Genomic DNA, 26,429 nt, shown 5'->3' with positions numbered 1-26,429 from the left:
TGTGAACTAGCAAATCAGATATACTCAGTTTTAATATAAGACATCCCCTGTGATGAGTATAAGGCACAAAATGTCTGGCAAGACTTAGTTCACAAACAGATCAAGTTGAAAGCAGGCCCTAATTGAAGGCATTAGCGTAAGCTAGACTGAAAACACCCTGATGAGTAAGGCAAAGCTTCAACATTTGCCACGTTGATAGCTTTCATATTTTAATCAAAAATTAAAAGAGCAAACTGGCTTGGCAGTCTTCCCACAAGTGAGAAGTCACGTAAAGTCTAAACTGTACCGGGCACTTTTATTTTGTACACAGTAGTACAAATTAGGGACAGAATTGCCCCACGTGTCTATTTCAGGCCATAGCAAAATAGGCAACTCTCAGGGGGCTGCAATTTTAGATTCTTTCAAACGTTTACTGAATTCTTGGTAAATTTTGGATTGTGTTCCACCCCAGTTACAAACTTTATACATTCCTAATAGCTACTACTAATAAGAAACTTTGCAATATACTGCATTAGAGTTATTTTCTGTCAAAGGAAGTACTAATAATAATGTTGCTAACTAGAGTCTGGGGCACTCATTTTTCAGAGTTGAAAGCACAAATGAAATAGGCTTTACAATCTATCTTTTAAATGAATATTTGCCTCCCAGAATGCTGTACACTACTGTTTGGTACACTGTTCTTCACATACGAGTATGGAAATCCCAACACTTATAAAAGTACTAAGGCAAACAGGGTCTAAAGAAAGTAAGTCCGACTTAAATATGTCCCCAGAGCTGTGGGGTCAGCTAGTGATGGAGTCAGGTATGTCATCTGGCAAAGTACACAAAGAGCTTTCTTACAAATGCCTCAGATACTAGAGAATAAAATTCATACAACGAAGAGTTAGCAAATTGCTTTTGACACGGCAGCGACTGTTTCTGACGAACGGACAGAGGAAGCTGCGAGACAGTACTGGGGTGACTCCTGCATAGCTCACCCGACAGCAGGGAGATTTAGGGAAAGTCCTGTCCTTGCAGCTTCAATTTTCCACAGACTCAAATTAGGACAGTAATAGATGCCCTGCTTACCTAAACAAATCGAATGAAAAATATGTATGCAAATACTGTTTCAACTTGTGACAGCTGTACAGATATAAAGTGAAAAACTAATGATGGAGTCACGTATGCCAGCTTTCAAGTTTCCTTGGAAGAGAAACGAGTCTGTGAATCTGACTGTACTGATTTTATCTCCCTCTATGGCCTATAGATTGTTCCTAACAATTACGTGTGCCTGGATGAATTGTTAACCTCTCTAAGGGCTCAGTTTCTTCACTTATAAAATGAGAATAAATATATGTCCCTCACAGGATTGACGTAAGCATTATATGAGCAATGCGTCAGTGAGTTACCTTTACAAATGGGAGATATTATTAGCTTTTCATAGTAAAAGGAACCATGAAAATACTGCAGAGATGGACGTGAAACCCAAAGGAAGAAACATGAATTCAAAGATGACTAGTAAAAAAAGGGTGTTTAAATAAAACTATAGGGAGACAGAAACATACATGTGTACATGTGCATGTGCGCACACCCACACACACCCGACTCGGTATATAGAATTCTGTAGGAATAAGTGATTTAATAATTTGCCTTGAAAGTTTGGATCACTACATATTTTGGTATACCTAAGGTTTGAACACTTCTAATTACAACGAGTAAGAAAAGTAAAAAGAAAACCTACCTCTGCCACACAACGCAGATAATTTCCCTGTAAATAGTACCCCTGTTTAGAAGGCAGTTCATCTAGGCTCCACACCTGGTCCGAATAACTGTCATGCTCTTCCATTATGTATTTCCCTGACATGGTAACAGGAGGGAGGTTAAGACTGGCGGAAGGAGGAATGGTTGACATGTCTGTGGCAGAAACTTTGGAAGTAAAACGCAGTCTGTGATTTGGCAGCTCAAATGTGAACCTGGTCTGTGCTCCTGTAAGAAATAAGAGAAGTTACTGTTTGTTTGTTAAGGGGCTCATTCACACATTCATTGCTTACTTTGTTCAAAAATAGTGTCTAAGAAAAATGTGTATATATCCCAGAACTTGTACGGAAAGATATGTAAAGGATATTTTACATTTGCTTGTATTTCCTATCTTTAAATAGGAAGTAACTCTTCATGGTTACTATGAAGAGTCAGTCAGTAAGTACTGTTGAGCCAGCAAGAATTATTTATTAAGCCTACTGGGTGCCCAGCACTGTGTTAGGTGCTAAACATGTATTTCACAGAAGGTGGAACAGAAAGAAATAGTCCTAATTATACAAGAGTTATAACAAATAAGTCTAAAAAAATAAGGCATTATGGAGCAACAGACAGCTTATCAAAACCAAGACCTATTAATGTCCATCACACATACTGTGCAATGCATATGCACACACTCCTTTCCAACCAACGAAATCTGCTGATATTATTCTGTACATGATCAATGCTCTCCACTCAAACATCATTGAATAGCCTATTTTGCCTACATACACAGGTATATAATATAAAAATATGTTACTATATGTTCTTAGTGTTCTCAACTGTGCCAGAAATAATTTTTTTCAAAATACTAATTAAAGGTCACCTGCTTTATGTCACATTCACTGTATTCACTCATGATGCAGTAATGTTTACACTTGGAATGAATTAGCCATAAGCAGAAAAATTCTCTCACCAATTGGCACACTTTGTACATACCACCACCAAACAGTTTAGAAAATGTTACTTTTCAAAATATATCATTTATAATAACTACCGTGTTTCCCCCAAAATAAGACCTAGCCGGACAATCAGTTCTAATGCGTCTTTTGGAGCAAAAATTAATATATGATCCGGTCTTATATAACATAAGGCCAGGTCTTGTATTAATTTTTGCTCCAAAAGACGCATTAGAGCTGATTGTCCGGCTAGGTCTTATTTTCGGGGAAACAGGGTACCACAACAACATAAGGTACCTAGGTATATAAGTAAATTAATATATCTTGCAAAAGATGCATGAAAACGTTAAGCAGAAAACTTTCAAATTTCGTAGAAAAACAAAGAAGACCTAAGGAGACAGAAAAATAGACACATTCAGGAACAGGAGTGCTAAATATTGTATCAATTTTCATTATCATCAATTCTCTCCAAGTAAATCTATAGATTCAATTAAATTCCTATAAAAATCCAAACAAGCTTTTTCAGAGAACTTGACAAACTGATTATAAAATGGGTACTAATTAAAGGTCACCTGCAGGAACAAAGAACCAAAAGGAATAAAGAACCCAAAATAACCACGACAACTTCTAAAAAAGAAAAAGTCAAGTAGCAATAACACTGGTGCAAACAGGCCTCTAAAGTATAACAGAGATCTCGGAAACAGCTCCAACAAACATAAACACTTAACAGATGACAGAAGCAGATTATGTATCATTGAAAAAAAGAAGAGATTAGTCAATATCTGATGCTGAGATAAATGGTTATGCATACTACTCCACACCAAATTCAAGAAAAAAATCAATTCCATATAGATTAAAAACTTAAATATGAAAAATAAAACTTCAAAACATTTAACAGAAAATATAAGAATATTTTCATGATCCTGGAAGAGAAGAATTTCTTTTCTTTAAGACATAAAAATACACACGATATAGGAAAACACTGGTAAATTCAATTACATTAAAATTAATAACTGTTGACCAAAAGACAACTCAAATGAAATGATAAGCCTCTGACTGGGTGACAATATATGTTAAACATACAACATCAAAGGTTTAAAATACAAAATATATAAAGAATTCTTGTCAACCAAGAAAAACAAATGACTCAATGGTAAAATCTGCAACAAAGAAAGAAAACCCACCAACAGGCATTTCATTTAAGGAAACATATAAGGGGCTCTTGATCATATAAAAAACTCAGCTTCATTAACAATTATAGAAATATAAATTAAGGCCACAATGAGGTAACACTGTACATTTACGAGACAAGCAAACATTTAAAAGTCAGGTGATACCAAGTGTCCACAAGGGAGTAGAAAGAAGGGAAGTGCATCTAATGTGCTGGGGGAGTAAATATTGGTGGCACAAGTACTTTGGAAAATGGTTTTGCATTTCCTAGTAAAGCTGGCGATGGATTTACCCTACAGTCTGGCTGTGCCACTGCTACGTAACAAATGTACACCAGGAGATGGATATAAGAACGACTGTAATAGCCTGAAAGTAAAATGGGTCAAAGATCCATCAATAGCAGAATGGATAAATTGTGACATAATCACTTAATGGATTACTGCATTTCAGTGAAAAATGAATGAACCACAGAGACAGGGATGAACATAGATGAACCTCGAACAAAGTGTAAGCAAAAAAATTCCAAATTAAAAAATGTGGTAGTGGGATTCCATACAAATAAAGTTCAAAACAGGCAACAGTAAACTTTAAGTCATTTAGGAGTATTTACATCTGTGGTAAGACTATAAAGCAAAACAAAGGGACGGGGACACAAAATTCATGCTCGTGGTTACTCCCCAGGCAGCCATGGGGAATATTAGCTGGTAACAATGCTATTCCTGGAGGGAGCCTTCAAAGCACTGGTGATGTCCTAATTCTTAGGTTTGGGACTGGGTTGAAGAGTTCTTTATCATTCTTCACTAGTATATGATTTACACTTGTACACATGATACATTTCAGAATAAAACTACAAAAGCAAAGAATTTTTGGATAGGACATATAAGGATCACAAAGCCTTATAGAACTGGCTATTTTAAAGATCAAATTTCCTCTGATTTGAGCTAAATACACCCCCTGACCGATGTAGAAATGTATTCAACCTAAGTTTAAATTGGAGAAATGGCTTCAATAGTTGAGTAACTGTAAAGAGTTCAAATGAAAGTGGGGTCCGTGCTGGTCATTAAAGGAGGTGTACTGATAGTTTCCACTTGACTGAGGAACATCATTAATGAAATTTAAAAGCGTATGATGAAAAGTATTTAAATTTTCATATAATATCTATAAAATCAAGTTTACCTTTTCATCAAAATATTACTAATTTCTCCAATAATGAATTTAAAGAGACTGGATTCAAAACTCAGCGTCACCTGTCATCCCGTGACTCCGCATTCTCCCCATCTTGTACTCCGCTTTCAGAGACGGGAGAAGCGCTGCTCCAATGGCCATGCCATCCAACATGGCACTGAACTTGAGAACAATGGGCTTCTTCTCCAAGCCTTCCGGCAGCTGAGGAAATTCATTGGTTTCAATAGGCGTTTGATTGATACTTGTAGGGGTTTTTTCAGAAGGTAGGGGGGTTGCAATATCTTCTTTTACAGGCTGTGGGCTACAAAGAAAAATAATTTAAAAAGACACAATTAGAGCAGTTACCACTTTATTGTATAAAATTATTAGAGTCCTCAATGAAAAATATACTGTACACAGATGTTTCTTTCTAATATCAGATCATATTAAGACTTCCTAAAAACAGCCATGGAAAAAGGATGATACAGAAAAGGAAGCAAAAACAAGTAATAACAAGTAATAACAATATAACTGGCATGTTGTAATGCCAGGCTATTCACATCATCAACGTGCAAGTGGAGTTTAAACTCTGGTTTGTCTGATCCCAAATTCCATGATTTAAGCACCATGCACTCTACTGCTGATTATAATGTGACGATCTTGCCACGACTTTCACGACCGCTGTTAACAATAACACCAACACCAACACCAACACCAACAATAACAACAATTCTGTGAGTGCTTCCTCTCTGTGCCAGGTACTGTTCCTAGTGCTTTGTGTGTTTTATATCATTTATCTCACAAAGCCCTTTGAGTAGATACTATTATCTCCACTTTGTAAATGAGGAAGCATAGCTAGAAAGTGGTGAAACCAGGATTGAACTCAGTGAGTCCAACTCCAGAGTCTGATTTTTTTAACTACTATACTTCACTGGTAATACATTATAATAAGAAAAAACTCCTTCGAGTGTTTTAAAACTAGGCTCATGTATGTACACATTCTGAATTCCACATTCCACTGACAGGAAAAACATTTAAATTATTACCGTACTATTTAGGCAACTTCAGACATGAATTAATATTATACCAGAATTAAGGATTCAGAGAGAACAACTAGAAAAAATCATGGCTTTAGGACACTGTCAAATGACACACTATTTTTTTTCCTTATAAAATAGAAAAAGGAAACCTACGAAGATGTTTGTTACCTTTTACTTATCACATTTTTGTTACTTATTCATTAGTTATAGCTTTGCAGACCAGTAATGAAGCTCAGCAATGCAGACCCATGAGCTACAGATATGAGCTGTAAAGCTTTATACAGGGAATAAAGGTTAATGAGCCAAGGTCCAGTTAACTGCCCTTTAAAGCATGTATGTGGCACGTACAATCACTTCATGTAAAGGACAGCACAAAACCATGCATGGGACATAAATGGCCAGTGACATTTTTTAAACCTATGCAGTCATAAATTTCAATGAGTTCAAAGCAAACAAGGATTGATACAGTCCTAGAATTTGTTCATTTTTTATCAGTACCTCTTATGATGCCCATAAATGTCTAGGGTCTCTTAAGCTTTATTGATACACTATGGAACACGGACATTTGCACTTGTGATCTAGTACTTGAATAATATCCAGTATTATCCATAATCATGTCTGGCTACTTTCCACCTGTTCTGACCCCAATTGTCAATTCTTACCTGTAACCCTCCGTCTTCCTCCAAACTACTGCTAACACAGCAAAGAATGACTGAGGTATTGACAGAATCACAGGACGCGGCGGAGTGACTTACAGGGTAGACGGCTGTCGGATGAGGTCTGAGATCTGCTTGGACAGCTGGTGAGAACTTCGAACCATCATGCTGTGTAAGGTGGCGGGGTGCTGGGGAATGTTGATGCTGATGGCTCCAACCTTGAACACGGCGGCATTGTTAGTCTTCAAGCCTCGCTGGGCGCTGTAGAGGGCTTGGGACTTGGCGATGCTGCACTTCACTACAGTTCTAAGGACAGAGGAGGAGGGCTATTCAATATAGGCAAACACACAGAAATTTTGAAAAAGCATTTTGAGAGCAAGACAAATGCTTTTAAATTATTCATTGAACTAAACAACCTAAGATTTGTCGTGCATTTAAATCATATATTGAAGAAATGTTTTCTAAAACTATTGAAGTACATTTACTTTACACTGTTTGCCTAGAGACACCAAATATTAGCCTATTTTAATAAAGAATTTACAGAAGAAATATGTATGTGTTCGCATGTAAGGAAAAGCATGAACACTAACACATTATATACATACAACATACAAAATTCCATTTTTATTTTTTCCTCTGCTCAGAATTCCTCTTTTCTCCTCCAACTTATTTTCGGGAATCTGTACAACCACTAAAAAAGCGTAGGCACTGAATATGAAAAGATGAAAATACTCATTATACTTCTTAAAATCTAATCAAAGAAATTATTAATCATCATCTAATATATTAAAACATACTAAAAGAAATTAACAGGAAGGAAGAAATTTCACTTGGATTTTCTATTTTCAATGAGTGACAAAGAAATGATAGAATTAATAATGAGATACCATTAAAATCGGTAAGCTTTACACACATAGAGCAGATTCTCTCTTCCTTGATTGCTTGTTCTCTTTCCAGTGCCCAGAGAACACTCGAGCATGACAGGCACTCACTGAATTTTGTGAAATGAATGAGCAGAAAGAAGTACAGCAGAAGCATGACTGTCAACACTGCAACTGTGGGATGCCGCAGAAAGCATCCCACAGGTCACATGTGCGGAAGCCATGAGGAAGCCATCTTTGACACACAATGAAAAGGGTCCTGTCAATGAACTGAACCCATGAAGACCAGAGAGTAAAAGGATGGCTTCCAACATAAATGTCCTCTCTCAAATGAGCAAAGGATTCTTGAAAATAAATAGATTTAGCAAAACATGCAACATGCAAATTTCATATTAACTATGTGTCGGTTCCTACACTTTTATCTCTACTTAGGCTGCAGAGGATTCACCCCGAATTTATTTACAGCCTCAAAGCTCTAAAGAATCAACCCATCACATTGAACTTCTGTTAGAATAACAGAATAATAGGTCTTGATTATTTCCAAATAGTGAAATCCAACACAGTGCGCAGGCCATAATATGTAACTCAACAATATATAATTGTTGAGTGGATGAAAATGTCATCATTAGCCATTTGAAAGCATGCTCTCTAAAGTCAGATAGTATTGATTACTTTTATAATAATATGTCCAGAGAACTCAGTGCTAAAAAGGAAAGATACAATAAATCTTTTCTATCTGCTTTGACTACTAAAGTGGAATTAGATTTTTTTCAATACCTATTAAGATGACACTAATATGAAAGAGTGATTTCTAGTAGAAAACCATTCTCTAATTTAATATTAGTACATTTATTCTGTTCTAGTTTTAATTGGCTGGTGAAGTGATATAGATCAAAACAAAGGGCTGGTAACTGATATTTTGTCTGTGGCCTGTTATCAATATGCAATGAAACAAATCTCTCATGAGTAATAATCTTACCAGCATGGAACATAATATACAGATTGAGATTTTTATTAAGCATATTCAAATTTTATAGAAAATGTCCAAAGAAATAACCACTGCTAAGTAACATATTAATCTGTCATGGTGATGACTCAAGTGATGAATATTGAAATATAGCATAGCACTCAGTATATAGTTCACTACCACAAATTATCAGATATACATGGATCAAATCAAGCCATTCAAAATATAAAAATACCTATCGTAAAAGCCATACATAAAATCTGTCAACAGAGCATTTTAAAAACAGAATTATAAGATTGAGATGTGTGTATATTTTCATGCTAGTGTTTTAATAATTATTTTTGCAGTTAGTGAAAACTCTTGTTTAGCTTCTATTATCACGTCAAACATTAAGAAGGATTTGTGATAACGTATGTTTTAACAGCAACATGTCTCAAAAAAGCACAAGCAACACACAACTACAGTGTTATAATCTTTCAACAACAAAACAAGCTATGAGTTACCAAAAAGGCAGCCCTTACCTGTGTGCTTTCCTTGAATACCAGGAAGCTTTAATCTACAAAACGGTCTATATTAAAGCTACAGAATAACTAAGCACACACATTCACAGCCATGCAGATCATCTTAGTATTTAACTTTAGAACTATTCATTTCTATGTTAATCACAAAGCCCATTGAAAAAGAATAATATGACATACAGAAATTCTTGTTTGGCTGTGCTTGTAGGAGATGTAGGAAAATCCTCCAGTCTACAGATGAAGATGCAAGAGAAAGCAGGAAAACAAAAAGGAAGCAGATAAACATTCATGCATAAATTAGTTACAATGTGACTGATTATCTGGAAAGCTTTTCTTATTTCCCCCTTTTTAAAATTTTCTTTAAAGAATTTTTCAATTATTATTATTTTTTTAGTTCTGTTTCCTTCTAGTTGAAATCAGAAATGAAAAGCCAAGAATAAATCCAGAAAGATTTAACATTACTAGAATTTGGCAGTGAATAAGTTTTATTTTTCAAATAAAAAAGTTAAGGGATCTTTGCTTTTTTTTTAAGGGCCAACAATGATCAACTATTTAATACTCTTAAAAATCTGTTTTATAAATAAAGTTTAGAGACTACTTATGCCCTTCTCTTAAGAGGTAATAGATACTGGAGATAAGAGGTCCAAGAAAACTTAGTAAGTAAAACACATGAGACATCTAAAGAAATTTGTTTTACTTTTTGAATAGGTTAAGGTGAGCACGGTACTAGCAATTTAGACTCAACAAAGGAATCAGGGAACCCGCGTTCTGTGAAGACTTTCTACAGACACATCATGGCTAGGTGGAAGGAGAAGAGGTCCAGGCCTGTTTTAGGTAAAAACTTTGATCTTTCTGAATCTCAATGTATTGTTCTTTCTGTAAGTTCACAGAACTGTGGTGAGGATTAAATGAAATAATCTACGCAGATGTGAGGCTCCTGGCCCATACGAGACACTGAGTAAGATTACACTTACTATGTAACAGCGACTTCTCCACAATGAAATTTCAGGAAAGACTTTGTCTCTCTCATCTACTGGAATTTCCTAGTCTACTGAGAGACTGTGGAAGAAATGCAAACTGGACTATCTAGGCAGCTATAATAAAGTATATTTTCTTTGGTTCTATACTTACAAGTCCAAACTACCCCAGAAAGACCTAAACATTCATTTCAGGAAATGTTCCCCAAGACAGCCGTCACATTATCCATGTTTAAAGTGTTATGAATAGAGCTATAATTAGTCAATCTATAACTAATATTTAATTTTTATAATGTTGAATCACATCCTCTAGTCAGTATTTGGCATGACAGGTAGCTCTCTAGGACAATAGCAGGAGAACATTAATTAGTTACAATATTAAGAGCAAATTCTCAGAATGTGACTTAAACACTTTTTATAGTTACAACATAAGATTGCCCCATTGAAAGGAAGTCAGGAATGAAGGTATATAATGCTGAGTTGTATGAACAAAGTCAGTAGTTTAATGTACTGATAATAGATTAGTTATCTGAGTATCATGCGTAAAGTTAATCATTAGCAGAGCAATTCTGAACATATTCAGGAATAGAACTTACAGGGGAAAGGTAAGAGCAGAGAAGCAAAAGAAAAGCGACATAGTTGGCCTACTTTTAAAAAAGCTGACCTATACTATTCGAAGGGTCTCAGTCTTTATCGTTAAATTGTTTAAATGCAAAAATGGCAAGAGAAAGTTTTGAAACCCAGCATGAATACGGGTAACGATTACTTAATATAAAATCAATCATCTACATTCTTTTACTATAATTTTGTTTTACTTAATTATTTGAATAGTGTGACCTTTTACATCTTATAAGTTTAACTAAAATTCACATTGTAATCATCTTTCTTATTACACAATCTTAAAATATCCTGGGTGTCAGTTAATTTTGAGGGGAGGGCAGTAGTAAACCTGTTTTAGAAAGGAAAAAAATCATTTTTCTGAAAACATTTCATTTGGTGATATTCTTAATGAGAGTATCACAGTATCTGGAAACATTTTATATATACATATATATATAGATATTCATATATATGTGTGTGTTTTATATATATATATATATATCTCAAAACTCAGCAGGTATGGGATTTATCCCATGAATTTGAAGTTTCCTATACAACTATAACAAACAAGTTTTAAGACAATAATAAAAATCAGCACACTTACTGTATATTTGGTGTAATCCCTTCAAGCAGCACGATGTTAACCCCACCAATGTGAGCGGTGGCACACGTCTCAGTCATCTTTTGATGTAAAACATCTTAAATGGGAGAAAGCATAAGTATAAATCTCAGAAGTAATATTTAGTGCAGAAAACGTGGAAAATTAAAAAAAGCAAATAGGGAAAAGCATCTATAAAAACGAAACATGAGCACTCCCGATCCGTGTTGCTGGGCAGTGCCATTTGCTAAAGAAAACCTGCCGAGCAGGCATTTCAGAGCCGCGCCGCTGGCCACTGGCCGCTGGCCGCGGTCGGAGAGCAGCACTGCGGCGCTGGCCGGAGGCCGTACCTTTCATCTTCTCCTTCAGGGTGAAGCTGCCGTGGATCCGCTTGAGCTCCGACTCCATCGTCAGCCCGCCGATGTCTGCCTCCAGGTGTGTCCGGTTCACCATGCCGATCCCGAACACGATCAGGGTGACATGCTGAGGCTCCGCGGTCACCAGGCTGCGCTTTCTCTGCGTCTTCGTCATGCTGTTATTGTCCTGTTCATTCTCAAACACCACTTTGCACGTCGGCTCCGTGGGGCTCCGAACTCCTTCAGGAGGAAATGGAAATGTTGGGGTCAGACAGGAAACGTGCGGAATGAAAGGACACCCCAAACATAGTCTTACTTTTCTTTCCTTCACTTTCCAGACCGGCCCTCTTCCTCCTCTTCCCCACCAAAATGATTTTGTGAATGTTTCAACATTTGGCCTTGGTCATATTGAAAGCAAATAGTAGAGTGAGACATTTGAAAGCAGGCCTGTCTGCATTCTGTCAGAGCAGTGTGTGAGGGTCAGGGTTAGGGAAGGGAAACAGCGGGCAGAATGTCGGACTGCCATTACTGTTTTCTCTCCTGCCGTGACTGCCAGTTTCTCTGCATTTCAACTATCCACTCAGAACGTGAAGAAAACATGATGAACAACCTACTGTCTGTCTTAGCATTATTGCAATTCAAAACAGAAATTTTACAAATAGAAAAATATCTATTACCTGCTGGTCCAAAAGTTTCTGAGGATTTTTCCAATATTCCTGTTGGGTCAGAGATAAGTGAATAGAAGTTGAGCAGTTTATACATGTTCTGCCAGCACTCGGCGGAAGGCTCACTCTGTTCCGACACAGTGATGGAGTCCGAGTCGTCCATGTGGAGAGTCATGTGATCCACCACGTCTTTGGAGCCCTTCCTGGACACCTTGGAAGTTCTTCTTTCAGATCTTCCGACTGAGTTTTTGTTTCGAGATTCCTTTTTGTTATTCTCATTGTTGGTCCGTTTGTTCTTGGCATTATTTACTCTGTTGCCACCATTAAGACTTCCTCTGGAACTGCGGCTGAAGTCAGATGAGCGAAAATCCCTGTGCTTTCTGGTTTTGAAGGTAGGTGTTGGGGAAGCGGATCCAGCTGTGTATCTGCTCAGCTTAATGTCAGTCTGAGTCGCTTTGATGTCGTCTATCATTGTACTGAACTGATGAATAAGACGGACCAAAGCCATGTCTACGTGCTGGCTTATTGACTGGCAGGAAATGGTAAAGTTGCAATGGAAGGTGTTGTAATAACGCTTGTTGAGATCATGAAAAGAAAGCGCGCTGGTGGAGTTCTGCTGGCATACTGACTTTTCCATTACAACAGCACTTATGCTAAAGGTCTCCAACATCAATGCTGGTTTGAACTCAAGTGGAGGAAGGTGCACATGGCCTTGCCTAAAAATGTGTGAAAAAGGGGGAAACGACAAGGTTATACTTCCGTTTTTCTAGAACCGTACAATATTTATTAATTTATTAGCAAAATAATCTCCGAGGCAATATACATAAGACATTTAAATAATTTTAAGCAAGAGATCAAGTAGAATATAGTTTTCCACTATAAGTTGGAAATTGGGCCTTAAGTTTATCTTCTTGATCTTACTCTATAACTGACTAGTCAAAACCAGACTTAAGTCAATGATTTCAGTGAAGTGATAAAACAATTTTTCATGCCGTCAGTGGTACTCCCCGATGGTATTAGAATTTAGAGTCAACTGTAGGTCAATTAGGATACCTCCCTTAACCATCCTCTCCCCCTTGGTTAAATAGATGGTTTATATATACAATTTCATCACATTTTATATAATTTGATTGCTATTTGAAATGAAACCCTGCCAGCATACTTTGCAAAGTTGAAAATGGTGAGGAAAACAACTGAAACAAAAATGAGACACGCACACAAAAAAGCTTAGAACCTTTATAAAAATTATTTTTGGAAATTCTCCTGTTTATCTAAAAATTTTCATGTAGGAATATTATAGTCAATTTTAAGATTAAAGAGCCACAAATCCCAGATTTCCATAAACCAACAACCAATAACAGTGGATCTCAAGCACCAGAATTATAAAGGATATTTGTTTCCCTTTTCTTCCATGTACAATATGAATGGGTCACATTTAGCATGGGATTTTATTCTATCGGGAAAAAAAATCCAGAAGCTACTTTAACGGTCTCAACTGGACTTAAAAAATGTATAACTAGAGAACAATAATTCCTTAAAGAATTCTAGCATTCCTTATTTTATAAGAAAAATCCACTTTGTAGTATAATATACTTCATGAAAAAGTACAAGTTCACAGTAAGCTTGTGGTCAGAGAAGAGAAAACTAGATTTTGAACATTAGAACAGATAAAAGAAAAAGAAGACTGGAAACAGATTAAAATAATCCATAACTTCAAAAACAAGAATTAAAAACATGAAAGGGAGGCCAGAAAGTCTTAAAGAAAGGAGATTCAAGCAAAAGGGGGAGAAAAATCTGGATATATAATGAAGCGGTCATTTAAGGCAAAAGCAGCCTGACAGAGTCAAAGTCAAAATTCAAATCTAAAAATATTAAGTCGCTAGTATGTTCAACTATGTTGGCTGGAGACAGCAAAGACATAAGGAAACTAATATTTATGAGGACTTACTACGTGCCAGAACTGAATGATTTAATAACTATGCTGGCTTTAACATCTAGGAGAGTTACATGTGTTTATACAAGAAAGTATAACCCAGTAGTAATGTACGATAATTAGCAGAATGAACAATGTGCTACAAAAAAAGCCCAGGCAAGACTGAAATTAATGAAACGTGTACTGTGACACAGGTCTCCAAATAAATAAGAGTTTAAGGTGGAATTACAGGAAACCTGAGAAATTAAAGCGAACAGCACGCTAGTGATAAGAAGGCAGAGCCCTCAGAGCTGGCGTGACAGTAGAAAAATGTAAAGGAACATTAAGTTTGGCTAGACCCAAGGCAGCAAGTTCAAAGTCACTCAGGCAAGTGTGGTCAGATGAAGCACTAGTCTGTGGCAGTATTACGTGTCATTTAATAGGCTAGTATGCTTTAAATGTAATCAGATGTATATGAGTATACACACGTATAATCATACATACGTGTATACAGATACATATAATCATATATACAATCATATACATATATAAAATATAATTATGTATAATCTAATTATATATGACAATACATAAACTATATATGTGTGTATACATACACATTTTAGATATATATTTATATGAAAGACAGCTATTGCAAAAGAAATAAAAGTTTAACTCAGAGCTTTTACCTCTAATCAGGGAATATCAGCAGGTATGTTTTGGTGTCAGTATTTCATGATTCCAGGGTGAATGGATTTCAGTTATACATGGTTTAGTTATAACACCAGTCCCCCAACAACATGTTTCAAATTTTTAACTAAAATTTACTGTGAAAAGCTGCATAAAGCACAAACCTGCTGCTAGCTCTTCTAGTCCACACCTCACTGCGTAATAACAGGTGGACATCACGATCAGTGACCAATCACATCACTTGTCAAAGTCTCTGATTGGCCAATGCACATTTGTCATTCTTTTCACACCCAGGCAGTGAAGCCTGTAGCTGTGTTGCCTCCTTGTGATAAACCCACATGATATTTATAAAAATGGATAATCAAAAGAGGCAACGGGACAGCAGATGAAAAGGCAGCAACAAAACATAAAAACGATACACTGGCAGTGAAATTCAATTAAACATAAATGGAGTCATAGAAGAAATAGCTAATCATGGAAATGTTGACTCTTCTGCTGTTCTAGAAATTAGATATGCAGCCGGAGGAACTCAGTGAAGGCATATTTGTTGGCATAAAGAGGAAATTGGTTATGACAAAAAAAAGGATGAATATCCAAGAGGAAGTGATGCTGACAAAACACTTCATAGTAAAAGGAACTTGCAAAGATACTTCATGACACTGAAAATGCAGAGGATAAAATGTTGGAAGCTGATCAATACTTAGAACAAAATGTGACATGTGCCAAGGCACAGAAAAGATGCTCGTTCTGTATTGTAAGTTACATGATAAGACAAAGACTCTACAGACTACACTTTGATGAGATTTTTAGAAAGAAATAAAACACTTTATTTCCCAATGTTTCTAATGTTTGAAATTACAATGTACTAAATACTAGTTTTACTATATTTTTCATTTCCCTATATATGATAATAATCCAGAAAAGAATTTTAAATTTTTTGACAAACATTTTTCACGGTCACAAAACAAAAGTAATAAATGTCCCCACTAATCCTAATAATCAATAAGGTCACTTTGCAGTGTTTCAGCCTGTATGGTCATTGTTATGGTACCACACAGTTGTGAAAAGCAAGGACTGTCTTATATTTAATAGAAAAGACAACGCAATTTCCATGTTCCCATGTCATTAGAAAATCCTCAGATATTTAGACCTGAAACAAAATTTAAGAAAGCTGTATTTTTCAATACATAATTGCCATGAAATTTTTAAAAGTGATTGTGTTAAATAATTTAATATTTTAAATAGAATATTTCAATGAAAAATATATTTCACTTGGCTATGTGTTGGATACATGTGCATTTTACTTTTAATTTACCACCCTGCAAAAGCACAAACTGGATGAAACCAAGAATGTTACAAAAACCTCTTGGCATAAATGCCACCTGTGTCTGTCCATGTTCTATTATTCCTCCCAAACTAAAACTCCAATTTCATAGATGAGTCAGATCTTATTAGCAGGTACATTATTTCCTAGGCAGGCAGTAAAGACCGTGAAGAACCATCCATGATGATAAAGAATGACAGTAAGAGACGGTTCCTAACAAGCACATGCCACATTTAGCACCTGTGTCTGTTTCTGACGGTTTTCCTCTTAGTGGCTTCTACTTGGTTCCTATCTGCCCAAGTCAGCTCAGAGAGGAGGTGGGAGGAAATTCTAAGTATGATGCATACAACTGCACAGATCATAAAAATTCCACGACTGCAACAGTAAATAAATGCTAGGTGCATATGTCACACCTGTACCATATGTACTTTGGCCAGCCCTCAAGTGTATGCTAACCTGGTACAGAAACAGGCCCAGAAATAGGCTTCATAACCTGCCGATGTGGTTATCATGTTTGTTAAATGGGAATGATCTTCTCACTAAGATATTAAAATTGCTTTCTCATTAGCATTAGAAGAAAGCAAACTTAAAAAGCAAACAGGTGTTATAACCTTTGTACAAAATTTAACATAAAAACAACAACAACGCGAGGCACCTTCTGGCTCTTTTGCCTTTTCTCTCCTTGGCGGTGTCTGAATCCACGATGTCAGCTCTGAGGCAGTCCAAAGTGCCGGAAAACGAAAGGTGTTCTCCAAAGTACATTCGGTAGCACAGAGGCATCGCATCCTGTGACTGGATCCCTGTGTGACTCAGGAGAGGTTTGAAAACCACCTACAAGACACAACACATTCGTATTAGCTCAACTTACAATTCATCATTTACCGTGGCTTTTTTCCTTATCCTACCTCAGTACATATGACTGTATTGCGAAACAAACAAAAATAAAAGGTCTTGCATAATAAATATAGCTCTAATTTTACAAAACTTAATATTTTTGAGCACCTATTATGTGCTTTTCATCTTCAAATTAATCATAAGGACAAAAATTCCTTGACCCTGCCTAAGTGAAAATACAAGAAAAATAAAACTATAAATTAGTTTAAATCATTCTGCTTCTTGCTTTTAAAAAAGGCATGAATACCGGCATTTCCATAAAAAGCCAGTATATTAAGTTCACAAAATAGGTTATCGACGTCCTGTGTTAATATAAAAACATTTCATATGACCTATTTTTAAATGGCATCACTGAGTCCTAATAGCCATTTGACATTTATTTTCTGACAGAGAACTTTCTTCACATTGTAAGTATCCTACCTGCTTATGGAAACACATCACTCTGATTAAATCTCAAGTTAGCTGAATTTTGTAGTCACTGAGAGCTAACTCAGACTTTATGAGGCAAATAACTATATGTCACTCTTCTGTTTAATGAATAGCTATAGAGGCTTAATTTGCACTGAAAATGAACCCATGTCCTTTTGGAAAGGCTCCTCCATTTTGCACGAAGGCTTTAGGCAGACGACACAGAAAAAGGCTTTCACTGCAACTCCAGGGTGTACATCCCAAGATGCCCTGCTGCCATGCACTGCCAGGTGAGGGTCACCACATTCAGGGACACACAGACTGGCTCACCTGTGCATCAGCCAGCTGAACAGCTGGAAAGCCCTGGTTGGCTTCTTCTACACCCGCCACATCATCCTGACTCGTGCTATGCTGCGAGTGTGTCCCATCCAAAGTATTCTGGTCACTAGATAAGACGGTGTTGAAATCTGATGCCGAGGGTATTGTAGGAAGATTGGGTGCGACACCTAACAGGGTAAATGTTCAAGAATGAAATCAATACTATCGGGAAATAAAAAATATAAGGGCACAGCAAAGCAAACTTATGAAGTCTGTATGTAGCAGTATTACCAGACTGTTTCAATGGTAAAGAAAAAAAATAGCACTGTTAGGTTACTTTACAGACATAATTTATTAATGAAAAGCGAAGTTAAACGAATTTTCAGAAAATACCAGTCATTGTCACACATGAAGTCAGTCAATCAAAAATATAAGATTTCATGGCTGGAAAAGCACTTGCTACCCCATCAGCTTTCCCTGAGGAACAGTGACAGATGACAGCCGCAGGGCTACAAAGGCAGCTGTAGGAGCTGAAGCCATAGGTGACCCAGAACCACACAGGCAAACTTCCTCCCGGGAGAAACAAAATTGAATGGCACTGTTTCTTTCCTCTTACTGCCTCTATCCTTTAACTCCCCAGGCAAAGGACCCGTGATAGACAGGAAATATCCCTTCTTGTTTTTACAATGTGTGACACTGTGTGACAGTGAATCTGGGACCAGGACAGTGAAATTTACACTGTGTGACAGTGAATCTGGGACCAGGACAGTGCTGACAGCTGGGAAAGCACCCTCCTTCCATTTCCTTCAGCCAAGGGCCAGTGCTAAGGACTCACACGCAGTTAGAATTAGGGGCCGGTCCAGATGCCAGCGCCACACACCAGCAAGAGAAACCAGTCCCACTGATAACTAGTGACACGTTACCCACTTTGCATAATTTCGTCTTTTCTGTCTGAACAGAACTTCCTAGCGATCCAAACTGCTATTACACAGATTAATTTTAGCTGACTTCAGTAACTAGAATCAAAGGCTACTTCACATGTTCTTTTTTAAAAAAATATTTTTTACGAAAAATACGTACATGTAAATTTGGGAAAATTCGAAACAATAGAAAAGGCAGGGAGGCTTCACCTAAATTTTCAGAGATAGTCACCGATGCTTCTTTGTGAATACCCTGTCAGTCTCCTGCTGCTTACACAGTCTTTTAAAATTAATAAATGCTCTCATTGGTTTCCCTCCTAGAGGGTAAGAATCTAACTTTATTCCTCTAGTTATCCCTCATATTTAATTAAATATTTAAGTAACCACAAAGAGTATAAGCTAGTTACTGTGTCTCAGAGGAATCTGGATAAACTGAAAATATTTTCTGTGTTGTAGGTAATTGATGTGATTATACTCTGCATTTTTATTTTCCTTTTTCTGGTGTTTTGAAAATTAAACCAGCCACATTAACTGGAAGTTTTAAGTCTTTAAATTACGGACAATATCACGTTTGACATGTTCACCTTTCCACAAGCTCAATGAGTGACTGCTTCTGCCTCCCTCAATGGTCGTATTCTCAAAGACGTTTCATAAATGGGCCAATTTCAACTAAACAGTACTTAAACGTTTGAGATATTTTTTAACCCTTCTCTCAAAAATAGGATTTTGCTGTAACTTCAGAGGTGCCCCATAGACAGTTAGGCAAAATAATGTGACAAGTCAATACCTGTGGGAAGGCTATTGTGTCCGGACTTTGCCACAGGAGATTCCTGTACCACACTGCCTCGGTTACCCACAGCATTGGACATCCAGTTGTAGAAGCTCACAGATGACGGCTCAGATAGCAAGGGGTGTTCCGACAACATATCAGTGGTCATTGTGTTTCCTGAAAATAAAATATTCCTTAGTATTACTTATGTACTAAGGAGCAGACAATGTGATTTATGTAATTTTTTTGAGAAGTCGTGTTAAAATATTTGTCTTTGCAGATGTTTTCAAATTTACTGTATGACATCGAGATTTGGATATTAAGGCATTAATAAATAACTTATTATTATACTGGGGGAATACCTTGTTGGCGGATCTAGACAGCACCCCGCACCACACCTCATTTCACAGCAATGTCAAATGCTGCAATTGAAAATGCAAACCAAGGACATGAAGACACACCAAGTTACAAACAGAAGTTTCCAAACTACCTTCTCAGAGATAAGGGAAGGTTAGTGATGCATTCAAAGTATACATCTATTAATAAATAACTGTAAGTCGGTTTTGTTTTTGTACTTGTCCCATGGAAGTGACCCTGTGATTGTCAAAAGGGAGGCTGTACCTGTTCGCGTCAGGGAGCTGCTTTTCACCGCTGTGCTGCTTCTTTGAGGAGTCCCTTCCAGGAGGTTGTGCAAGCTCGGGAAGCTTCCGGTCAGGTAGCTGAGCAGGCTCTCCTTCCTGGGACTCTCCTTCACTGGCATCCCAGCACGGCCCGTGTGCACGGGGGAGTCCGTGGCGGTGTCTCCACTGGTGTAGCTCAGAGAATGGTAGGGATGGATGCCCTGCAGAGGGAACGCAGCTCTTCCTTATGTGTAAACATGACTGCCGTCACCACACAGGCTATTAGCCTTGTATTCCCACTTGTTACCGCTCACACTGACGCCAAACAGACCGTGTCTCCCAAGACCGTGGGGAACCTCACAGGTTTTATAACTCCAAATACAGCCCGAAGGACAGCCTGGATTATCATTCACTGATTTTAACAATGGATTATTAGCTCTCTGTGCAACCTGGTGGCAAGACTTTTATCCAGAAATTCTTACTACGGCCCTTCTTCGTATCCTGATCATAAACTTCTGTGTTAAGACTGGATTCTCTGTAAAGCTCTAATAGGCCAAAATGAATTTCCAGCAATTGTGAGGAAAAACAGAAAAGTCCAAAGCTACAGAATTGTCTAATCTCTACTTGTTCTGTCATGTCTAAGAGCAGAATTTCAGATCAGTTTAAAACATAGTACAAAAAAATGACTATACAGACAGAAAGACCCTGAGAAGCAGAGAGTTGAAACAAAGCAGTTGTATTTTCAATTCTTTGGAGGACTTCTGTAATCTCTAAGCAAAGGAACATTCAAAAAAATGTACGAAAGGGAATCATATTAACCACAAAACCCCTAGTATGATCAGAAGGTTTGGAAAAACCATCACCCAGGAAAAAAATCTGAAACAGATTAAGGAGTTAAAAATTGTAAGTGTCCAGGCCTTCTATACCAGAGAGACAGAATAAGCCTAATAGTCCAAACATTTAAAAGTGTATTATCAAACTATCAGCGAATGTTTTAATTAAAAGAGCTGTACTTATACAGAATTAAAACTTCAAAAGCACAAAAGATTATTCAATGAAAAGTAAGTATCCCCCGAGTTCCAGTCTACAAGTAGACTCTTCCCGCAGAGGTGCTCTTAACTGGTTCTTACCTAGTCTTCCATAAATGGTTATGACGATATAAGCACGTACACATACTATCCTTTTCTTAACACACAAATACATATTGTCCCACACTTTGGTTTTACTTTAAGCAATGCACTTTGCTGATCACGCCTTAACCCTTACAGATTTGCTCCATCTTTTCAAAGTCTCTGTAGGATGCATGTGTATCAGGATACACTCTTAGTCCTCAAAGGGTTAGTCATTTACAGTGTTTTCATTATTTTCCTATTATAAATGTGTCTTGGACATGTGTCTTTGACCATTTGTTTAGAATGAGCTCTTGGACATGGACATACTGGGTGAAAGGGTACTACATTTTAATTTTGGTACAAACTGCCAAATTGTTCTTCAAAGAGGTTGTGCCAATTTACACTCCCACCAGTACCGTATGAGAATGTCCGTCTTCACTTTTTCACCAACAACATACACTACCAAATGTTTCAGTTTTTTTAATCTGATAGGTTAAAATGGAAATCTCATTTTAATTTACATTTCTTTAATTATAATAAACTATATTTTCACATGTGCATGGGTATGTCTCTGTGAACTGACTTGAACCACTTTTCTATTTGGTGGTGCCCTTTTTCTTAGTGATCAGGAAGAAGTTTTTTATGTATTTGGAAATTAGCCCTTTATCTAATGTCTGTTTACAATAAACTATTTTTTCTGTGTAGAAATTTAATATTTTAATGTAGTCAAAATTATCAGTCATTTACATTATGGATGCTGGATGTAAGTCAAGACCCAGACTTTCAAAGAAAGTTAAAATATTAACTTTTTCTGAGCTGTTTTCAGTGCTCAGAAAAGCAAGCTACCAAGAGAAAAATAACCCAAGAATGTTCCTAGTGTATCCCCATCTCACAGATGAGGAAACTCACACGGTTCGCAAAGCAACTGAGAGGCAGAGGCTGGAGCGAAAGCAGGGCTCTCGGGGGGAGTTAGCCACTTTGCTCTACATGCACCTTATCAAGCACGGGTTAATCTCTTAAAATAAAACAATGCAATTAAAATCATAAAGTAGTCTAACTCAAGCCGTACACTGATCATGTACAACATTCTCATTGTATTTTATTGAAGGCAAGATTCAATAAATTGAAAAGAGCCCCAAGACTTGGTAGTTAAAGGAGTCCTATTCATATTAACTACTGATTAATATGATGATGCAAGTTTCAAAGAAATGTGTACAATGAAGTTACTAATCTTGTTAATTTCAACATAAAAACTATTTTTACTAGATTTAAATATTTAGGGTGAATACCTAATACTTAAACTTGAGACAGCAAAAGTTTAGGTATTCTCTGCAAGTCTAGATAACACTAACCAAAAACAGCAATAATGTACCTTTATTTTTAATGCAGAGTCACTATGGGTGTGAGTCTTAGAAAGTTTCCTCATTATCTCAGCTCCAGTGACAGGTCCAGAGCCACCAGGGGGAGGCCGGTTTGCTATTCCTTCCAGCAGCATTGTGTGTTCACTGACAGTAGCTGAAACAGTTCAAAAGAGTAAGTGGGCTGCAGATTATCAGACATTTTCTTGAAACATCACCTCCAATGTTCCTAGCGGTATAACTACTCTCAACCTTATATATCCCTTGACAAGTACATTGTGGAATCTGCTTTAATAGTCATACTTTCCTTTATTTTACTCTCCCAGCTACAATCTTCTCATTCAGTTTCAAGAAAGAAACACCTTTTACTGAATCTCACATATGCCACTCAAATGGTATGGAGATCAAAAACCACTTCAGGTGAGCTCAAAAAGCACAGAATTTTCACAGGTTAACAGACATTTGCAGACAATCAATTAGAAGGGATATTTACTACACTGTTCTTTCAACTTTTGTGTAGATTTGAAATTTTTGCAAATAAATAGGAAACAAAATCCAGCCTATTTCTCATAACACATTCATTTAGTAAATATAATTTTAAAAGTTCTTGAAAAAAAACTGAAGTATTATACATTAACGTTCTGAAAGCTCTAATTTTAACACTACTGTCCTTTCTCATGGTACTTTTAATATTTTTTTCAACCTATCATAAGATGAATTGCAGTGACTATTACATTTCATGATAATAAAAATTACCCCTTGCAAAGGCATGAAGTATGGATTTATATTTCTGAAATGCATATCTATGGCCTGTGATGTGGCACAGCCATTAGGCTGACAGAATTAGAGGCTGAGTGCAGGCCCCCAAACATTACACAAATTCAGTCAAACAAGCACCAGGTCAAATTTAAATATTGCCTTAAAACTGTGGCACAGGGGGCGGTGATAAGAAGACCAACGTAAAGTTTACAAGGAGGTTAATGTCTTTCACTCCATTCTACTTCTACAAAGGTGTCTGTTGTTTGTCCTAGATAGATTAGGAGAAGTCTACTGTATTTCATAAATTAAACTTAAAAATCAAGTCAGTATCAAGACTCCAACATTATTATCATTTATTTGGACTAATGCAAATCATACTTACAGAGCTGAGCCATGACAAAGTCAAATTTCAAATTTGGGACCCAAATTATTAAAATTATCACATGCACTAGGTTACCAAGTCCATGATCACTAGCTAAAATCTTTACAAAATTACCTGCGTCAAATTCAAATTCTGCCCCCTCAGCGCTGGTGTCACTTTGAAGACCAGCCCCGTTGTCCAGCCCAAGTGCGTCCTCGTGTTCGTGCTCCACAGCTGCTTGGGGTTTCAGGGGCTGAGCTGGTCGATGTAAGCTCACTCCTTTAAAGGCCGGTGTCACCACAATGAACTTCATCCATTGCCTTGCCAGTGCAACTAAACCTTTCTTTAAGGTTACCAAAGCAGGAAGTCCGTCACTCTGCAACAACAGCGATGTGGTTAGACTAACCTTACTGTGTAACAGTTGCCACTTAAGTGTTTTGCATACATTTCTTCATTTAAATCTCATAACCCATTTAGAAATGAAAAAACTAGAATTTATATGTTAAGTCATTTGTCCAACGTTATGCAGAGTCAGTATCTCAAGCTGACTGCAGAACTCATTCTAAACACAAGGTTGCATCTTTCTGTCACCAACAACACAGCAGCTCCAGGTGAGTAACAGACTAAGTGTAGGGTACAAAACTGGGATTCTTCTTAAGAAACATTCAATCCACTTTACCTTTTATGCCCAACTGAAGATGCAAATGTATTTTGAATGACCTGGAATATTCATTAAGCAAAGAAGGAATGAAATTACTCCCTTCAAAGATTAGGCAACCACACTATTTTTAACATTAAAAAAATACAATATTATAGTTAAATGCTGGACATAGATGGATTTGTAACTGCTTTGAAAATTAAATGTATTATCAATTATCAAGTAACAATTACATAATTTAGAACACACTTTGTTCCACATGGTGATGGTTCTAGGAGAAAATTTGGCTGTTTTTCCTGTCGGAGCCTTAGCCCGAGAAGAAAATATCTGACTTCTCTCCATCCCCTTTCCCACAATTCCTTGCGTTAGGAGAAATGGCTTTGGTTGAAGAGAGTTATTTACTAGACGGCAGGAAGGACCTCATTTACTCTCTGAGAAACATCGGGTCCCTTAGCCTGCCCTTTCACTCCCAGACTCAAGTAAGGAGGTTCATCCTGTGATTCTTCCTCTTACATGGAAAGCACACGCCTATCAGGGCAGGGTGCCCTCCCACCGGAAGAGCCTGTCATTCTCTCTGTTCTGCTTTCTCTGCCTGTGGCTAGACGGGCAGGTGAGCCTTACACTGTGGACCTCTGAGTCCTCAAGTCTCAGGGTAGGAGTGAGAGCACAACACCAGCCTCAGGTCAAGTACCTTTTACAAATCCATCATTTCCTAGAGAGTCTTTCATGGTAGGTTATCAGGAGCTTGATTGGCCATTGGTAGTATGGATACACTGACCCCTAATTTGGGATCCCTAAAATTCTTGTGTATTCTCCACTGACCAGAAGCTTGGAGAGCAGAAAGGAGATCCTCAGGCTCTAAACCCCTAACCTTCTAGAATGCTTTTCCAGGGGCAAAGGTGTATTGTATTCATTTTGTACAATTATATATTCTTCCCCTCAATCATTAACCATTTCTGTGAAATCTGACCCTGGTGATTACTCTCTTGCTTGAAACCCATTATCCCTTTGGCTTCCAAGAGATTCTTTCCCGGTTTTCCTACTCTTCTTTCCCCTCCTCAGCACTCTGTGTGCCTCTATCTGCCCTTCCTACCCCGTTTCATAGTGGTATTCTTCCAGGATCCATCCCAGACCACTTTCTCCCACACACCACCCCTCGACGCCTCATACATATCCACAGCTTCTAGCACCTTTTATCTATCAACTCCCAGGTCAGTAATCAGCCCGCTGTTGTCTAGAAGCCTGTATTTCTATCCGTATTTGTCCTCTGGAGTTCCCACATGCATCTCACACCCCGTGGGTCAATGGCTTCTTTAGAGCTGACAAATGGCTCCAATAACTCACCATCGTGGCGTCATCAATGACGGAGTAATTCGCCTGGTGCAGGTAGTGGTGGAGTATATTGCACAGTAGACATGAAGGGTTTTCTTGGAGAAAGCGGGCAAGTTTTGTGAGTCTGTTGTACTTACTTCTTAGGGGGAAATGTACACTTTTGTTCTGAAACAAAACAAAAATCACAGGTTTAGAATGGTGTCTCAAAAATAGTACAAATCAAAGATATACAGTAATTAAGAACTTGCAGGTCTGTTTTCCAACAATGGTGAATGATAAGGCTTGCTTTCAATAATAAACTATGTGTAATCCCTCGCATTATTGGAAGACTCACCTCCAGCGCCTCTGTCATTATGCATCCCATGACGGCACAGATTCTCAGCGTTCCCTCAGTGTCCAGTTTGTTCAAGGACGACTTGAGTTGATCAATGGGGACCAGCCATGCACCAACAGCTGGAGTCGCGGTGCTTAAAAGGTTCAGCTGCCTTTAAAAATTTGTTTTTAATTATAAAAACAAGTGTCAAGATTTGTACTTCAAACAATCCTCCCTATCTACTGTACTTAGTGGCTATTTTATTTCTGGTGGTTTCCTTTTGACCACCAGACAAATTATGAAGCTGTACCTAGGATATGCAAAGAATAGATAATAGAAAAGAAAAAATATATAAAAGCCTATTGGAGGTGAAAAGAATAAAAAGCTTATGGCAGGGTAATACGTGATATAAAACTA

General features: G+C 37.4%; 1 protein-coding gene across 7 annotated transcripts in view; it reads right to left on the bottom strand.

Annotated features, from left to right (window-relative positions):
* The window catches only part of BLTP1 (bridge-like lipid transfer protein family member 1), a 161,636-nt gene that overhangs the window by 51,857 nt on the left and 83,350 nt on the right, over window positions 1-26,429 (bottom strand). For 6 of the 7 annotated variants that reach the window (XM_033133318.1, XM_033133322.1, XM_033133321.1 and 3 more), the window contains exons 39-53: window positions 26,034-26,184; window positions 25,712-25,864; window positions 23,845-24,085; window positions 22,604-22,746; window positions 20,121-20,340; window positions 19,518-19,676; window positions 17,823-17,998; window positions 16,846-17,021; window positions 12,277-12,980; window positions 11,594-11,839; window positions 11,250-11,343; window positions 9,249-9,299; window positions 6,802-7,008; window positions 5,090-5,328; window positions 1,721-1,965 (exon numbers count right to left, since the gene is read on the bottom strand). In XM_033133318.1, the coding sequence (XP_032989209.1) occupies window positions 1,721-1,965; window positions 5,090-5,328; window positions 6,802-7,008; window positions 9,249-9,299; window positions 11,250-11,343; window positions 11,594-11,839; window positions 12,277-12,980; window positions 16,846-17,021; window positions 17,823-17,998; window positions 19,518-19,676; window positions 20,121-20,340; window positions 22,604-22,746; window positions 23,845-24,085; window positions 25,712-25,864; window positions 26,034-26,184 (3,205 nt within the window). The remainder of the gene's footprint in view (window positions 1-1,720; window positions 1,966-5,089; window positions 5,329-6,801; window positions 7,009-9,248; window positions 9,300-11,249; window positions 11,344-11,593; window positions 11,840-12,276; window positions 12,981-16,845; window positions 17,022-17,822; window positions 17,999-19,517; window positions 19,677-20,120; window positions 20,341-22,603; window positions 22,747-23,844; window positions 24,086-25,711; window positions 25,865-26,033; window positions 26,185-26,429) is intronic. The other variant, XM_033133320.1, reaches the window with a different exon arrangement.

Source organism: Rhinolophus ferrumequinum, chromosome 18 (assembly GCF_004115265.2).
Source record: "Rhinolophus ferrumequinum isolate MPI-CBG mRhiFer1 chromosome 18, mRhiFer1_v1.p, whole genome shotgun sequence".
NCBI lineage: Eukaryota > Metazoa > Chordata > Mammalia > Chiroptera > Rhinolophidae > Rhinolophus > Rhinolophus ferrumequinum.
Note: the sequence above shows the minus strand (reverse complement) of the source record. Positions and strands in the feature narration are given on the sequence as shown.